A 5,463-nucleotide genomic window follows, 5' to 3' on the forward strand; every position below is an offset into this window, starting at 1 on the left:
ATATGTGATGATTGGAAAAGCACTGTTTTGTTCCTCTGTGATGAGTTCTTAGAAAAAGCTGTCCGGCCTGTGGACAGTTCGACGGCTCTTGTGTCATTCTCTGTTTTTCATGTCTCTGTCCTTCCTTTAAAACATGGGAAAGGGTTACACATATTTTGCAACCTAATTCAGCCAAATAAGTTCTAATACAGCAAGATTCAATCACATTGATTTTGTTCTTTTTTTTTTTTTTACTTAATCTAATGTCTGTCTGAAATGCTTGTAATATTGCTATCACAACACAATGCAGTCCCTAAGTAAAAATATTTTTGAATATAAAATACATGTACATGTGTAGTGCTACTTATATTTATTGCATGCTGCACTTCTTTTCAAAATGAAAAGAAATAAGAAATTATATTTTGCATAAGGAAAACATAACCTATTTTTAGAATCATTAAGATTTTTGTAACATTTTCAAATCACATTTAACCCTAAATTGTCTCTACTTCAACACATTATTAATTTTTAAATTCTTATTAAATGATTTTCTTTCTGTTATATAGATTTTTTGTAACTATATTACAAATTAAAGGCACTGCAACAAATACTACTGTCATGTATAAATACATATTCTTCCTTTAAAACATGGGAAAGGGTTACACATATTTTGCAACCTAATTCAGCCAAATAAGTTCTAATACAGCAAGATTCAATCACATTGATTTTGTTCTTTTTTTTACTTAATCTAATGTCTGTCTGAAATGCTTGTAATATTGCTATCACAACACAATGCAGTCCCTAAGTAAAAATATTTTTGAATATAAAATACATGTAAATGTGTGTAGTGCTACTTATATTTATTGCATGCTGCACTTCTTTTCAAAATGAAAAGAAATAAGAAATTATATTTTGCATAAGGAAAACATAACCTATTTTTAGAATCATTAAGATTTTTGTAACATTTTCAAATCACATTTAACCCTAAATTGTCTCTACTTCAACACATTATTAATTTTTAAATTCTTATTAAATGATTTTCTTTCTGTTATATAGATTTTTTGTAACTATATTACAAATTAAAGGCACTGCAACAAATACTACTGTCATGTATAAATACATATTACTTTATTGATGTATCATTATTATTTTGCATTGCAGTATGAGAATGACTTTTTTATGTATATTAATTTGTATTTTCTTTAAAATAACACACCACAGAAAAATAAAGGACCTGCTTTCTTTATGCAACTTACTGTATAATGTCTTACACTTTCTTTTGATATTGGGGTAAAATATGGCCTGGACATGCATGCAGATGATCGGCAGCGATGGCAAAAACAATGATAAAAGTAGCCATATCATAGCACATTAGCCATATGACAATGATCACAGTAATAATAACCACAACATTCACAATTTGATAATAGCACATTTTACCACCTATTAAACAGACTTCCAGAGTCCAGACAACAAACGCTAAACCATTGCTGACCATCTGTCCGTGTGGTTTACAGACATGAGGTAGAACTGATGATTCGTACCGGCTCGATGAATAGCCTCTATTATTCTGTTTGGTTGTAGAAGTATCATCTTCCATATCATTGCGTATTAACACAATGTGTTATCATTGGTAAGTTTATTGAAATGTAAATGCAGAGGACAAGGTGACCTAGATTTTTTATCAGTAGAGAAAGGGCATGAATTCTGCTTGTGTGGAAGTAGGGAAAGAATCATTTCTCTGTTAAAGGTAAATCAATGAAAGAGGAGACAGGTGCTTGAAGGTATACACACTCATATGGTACAACTTTTAAGTAAAATTGTTTAATGTTTACATTTACAATCTAAATACTGTATGTATAAAAGAACACATAATTCAAGCACAAAATATATTAATGTGAAACACTGACTGATAAGTAGTTTTTGATAAGAAATAGGGATTCATTTATCCATTAAATAATACAAACGTACCTCATCACAAATCCTATAAAGAGTTTAACAAATGTACTGGATAAATACCTTCAGTTATTAAAAAAAAAAATAATAATTGTAAAATAAAAGATGATAGCTGCATATTAACAATACTTAGAATGTTCTTCGGCAAAACAACAAAAAGCATCAAATTAATTTATAAAATACAATCAACACTACTTCAGTTGTGAAGATCTGTCCTAACTAGGGAACATTAACCAACAGCAGAATTTGTATTAATGTCACTACATAGGGTACACTTGTACAAAACTCCTAAAGAAACAGCACGCATATGAAATTGCATCACATTTGAATGTACAGGCGTGCACCCTGAAAGACTAAATTCAAATTGTCGCTGTTGTTTTATTGTCTTCTACCAATTGCTGGAAATTAAAGGTTGCACCATTTTCGCTCAATCTCTCGAGCCAAGGTAAAGCTCTGTTGAGCTGCAATTTTTCTATGTTTTCCAGTTGCCCAGCAGAAATCGACAGGTGAGGTATGACACCATTTTGAATTACAGGTATTTCATTTGTCCTTGCACCCAAACCACTAGTGAGAGAGGTATATTGGCTCCAGAGGCCTAAGGAATTTCCGTTACGCACTTTACCCACAACATCTTTTGGGGAAGAGTCCTGAAATTGCTCGGAATTGGATCTAAGGAATGGACCATCAACAGAAAGTCTGCAACCTCGTCTGGCTGGAGAACTGCTCCACATGTGAGTTCCCATATGAACCTAGATAGAAAACAACATGCCAAATGCAAGTAGGTTATTGGTTATGAGGTATTTGGAATGCTACAACTGAATCTATACAAAATAAGTGACTGAACATCTTTAAATACTTTTAACTGGTGTACCTTCAAATTTCCTTTAGTGGTAAATGCCCGTCCACATATGTTGCAGGCGAAGGGTTTCTCACCAGTGTGAGTTCTTTCATGAATTTGCAGTGCACTTGAAGAAGAGAAGGTCTTCCCACAAGTGTGGCAGAAGTGCTGTTTAGCTGTTCTCCGAAGTGGTGTTGGTGTTAATTTTGGTGTAGAAAGTGCAGGCAATATGGAAGCTGTTGAGCTAACTATACCTGTGTGTGAATCTTTAGGATCTTTTCTGATGAGCCCATTGTGGTCAATCCTTTTCCAGGGAATAATTGGTTCCATGGAGGGTAGAAACTGGTTTGGTGGAAAAATCAGGATCTGATTTGCTGGCTGAAAAAACTGTGAAGGTAACTCTCGCATCTGGTGGGTAAGCATGTGCTGTTTAAGGTTACCTTTGGTTGAGAACCCTCTGTTGCACGAAGTGCAGATGAATGGTCGCTCCTTGGTGTGACTTCGATAATGAATATCCAGAGCACTTTGACAGGCAAATGTCTTGTTGCAGATATCACAAACATTGCTTTTTAGGGATCCATACTCATTAAATGGAAAAATCATGATCAAGCTATCTTTTGGTGTATCTCCAGATGTTCCATCAAGTAATCTAGACACTGTAAGATTTGGCTGTAGGCTTGAGATTTTTGATTCAGCGGATTTCAGATTTCTGTCAGTTGTAGTGTATCCTTGCCTTTCATAAGCAGAGCCATTGGGGGAGGATGGGTTCCAGGACGGTGTCGTCTCAGTGATGGCCGAAATACTTCTCCCTACACTCTCATGGTCACTATCTAGTGAAGATAATCTCAGGGTTGAGCAGTCTCCATCCACCGATTCATTCCCCAAAATCAACTTATCGACGTTTGACAAATTTTCCACATTCGAAACTGCAATCTGACTCTCTGTCCCAGTTACTATGGCAAACTCAGAAGAAGCAGGTGAAGAACATAGACTGTCCAGTAAAGAGGCTGGGTATTTTGAATCGGATGCCCCTTCCATAACATCCATGATCTCACTGGACAAGGTATCCTCTTCCAAGGTCCCATCTACAGAGTCAGCATCCTGATCCATGAGTTCTGCACAGCTATCGTGCAATGGGACATTAGGAATGTGACCACCCATATGCATGTGGATATGCTGCTGTAGAACCATTGCATTTGTAAACTTTTCTTGACATATGGGGCATGAATGCTGTATTCTAAGAGGTGTCATGGAACGATGAATGCTGTAGTGTGTCTTGAGATTGCCCTTGGTTGTAAACTCCCGTCTACACATTCTGCATTTGAATGGCCTTTCTCCGGTATGGGTGCGGTAATGCATTTTAAGGACACTTTGACAGCTAAGAACCCGGTGGCAGATTGCACACTCATTGTGGTCAGTAGACTTCTTGTCAATGTTCTCCACTAACTGCTCCAGCTTTGAAGTCTCAGATGCTCCAGGAGGATTTGGAAGACTTCCAAAAAGAAATTTGGTTTCAAGCTGCTCCGATTTTAGATAGGTTATTAAGGTTGTATTGACCGAGGTATTAATGTCATCTCTTGAACCCTCCCCTGAGGAGCTTAGTAAGGTAGCAACACTCAAGGGTTGTGTAACCTCTTGAAATTTCTCATTTGAAATTAGAAGAGGGCTACAACCAAATCCCTCTTGATGTCCATTACGTCTTTCACACGCCTCACTGACAACAGGACTATGATGTTTAGTTATTGATACCCCTTCCTCCTCTTTTTTAATGATGGGTAGAAGACTTGGCAAAGATGATGGCAGCCTAAAGCCAAGTGAATTACCCACTAAAGGTTTACTATCCAACCAGTTGAGAGCAGGCTTCTCAGGAGGCAGAGACATGCCATATGGAATACCTGTGCTGGCTGAGACATTATCTAAATGCTCTGGAACCGGATAAGGATTCATTAGTATATTAGGATACTTCTCCTTGTGACGTTGGAAATGGACTTTGAGATTTCCACGGGTGGAAAACCGATTTCCACATATGTTACATTTGTAGGGTCGCTCTCCAGTGTGAGAACGCAGGTGTATTTGCAAAGCACTATCACTTCCAAATACTTTGGCACAGAACCTGCATTTGTGCTTTAATATACAGTCTTCAGATGGTCTCTTGTGTTCACATACACTTACATTGAGGGATTTGGCTTTCCTATGCTGGGCTAGGGCAGTCAAAGCATTCAGGTCCTCCACAATTGCCCCAATACTAGGCAAGGAGCAAGGAGCAGACATATTAAAGCTGTTTGGTTTATGGGGCATTTCAAGTTTGTTTAGAATCCCATCTGTAATTGAAGCAGGAGATTGTGCAGGATTTTTTAAATGAGCTGTGCCATCAGCTGTTTCACTGACTGTGTTACCATTCAAAGACTGATTACTACACAGATCACTACCAACCTTTGATGGGTTGCCTCTGTTTTCATCAGTAGTTGCAGATTTAACTAGCCTAGTTTGTGACAAAATGTTAGTTTATAGATGTTGATACATTTTTATTTCCCATTAATTCAAGAAAAATAAGAGATTATTTGAACATTTCTAAAAAAAACTTTGGTAATAGAGTTAAATGATTGACAGAAGCAACAATTTTTGTAAAAAATTAGGAATTTCAAAACGAGAACTTGTTTTCCCACCATGTAGGTAAAATGACCAATTAT

General features: G+C 36.6%; 1 protein-coding gene across 1 annotated transcript; it reads right to left on the minus strand.

Moving 5' to 3' along the window:
- Positions 1-2,054: 2,054 nt before the first annotated feature.
- LOC107570025 (sal-like protein 1) lies at positions 2,055-5,236 on the minus strand. The gene is made up of 3 exons (XM_016256220.1): positions 5,207-5,236; positions 2,807-5,094; positions 2,055-2,684 (listed from the first exon to the last, which is right to left on the minus strand). Exons 2-3 carry the CDS (start codon positions 5,069-5,071, stop codon positions 2,295-2,297), a joined length of 2,655 nt encoding a protein of 884 aa, XP_016111706.1. The 5' UTR covers positions 5,072-5,094; positions 5,207-5,236; the 3' UTR covers positions 2,055-2,294.
- Positions 5,237-5,463: the final 227 nt, after the last annotated feature.

Source organism: Sinocyclocheilus grahami, unplaced genomic scaffold (assembly GCF_001515645.1).
Source record: "Sinocyclocheilus grahami isolate Dianchi unplaced genomic scaffold, SAMN03320097.WGS_v1.1 scaffold1405.1, whole genome shotgun sequence".
NCBI lineage: Eukaryota > Metazoa > Chordata > Actinopteri > Cypriniformes > Cyprinidae > Sinocyclocheilus > Sinocyclocheilus grahami.

Excerpts from the sequence above, each read along its gene's own strand:
- LOC107570025 (XM_016256220.1), bottom strand. The coding sequence starts at position 5,071 with ATGCCCCATAAACCAAACAGCTTTAATATGTCTGCTCCTTGCTCCTTG. Across the intron at positions 2,685-2,806 it reads CCACTAAAGGAAATTTGAAG|GTTCATATGGGAACTCACAT; the intron begins GTACACCAGTTA and ends TTTTCTATCTAG.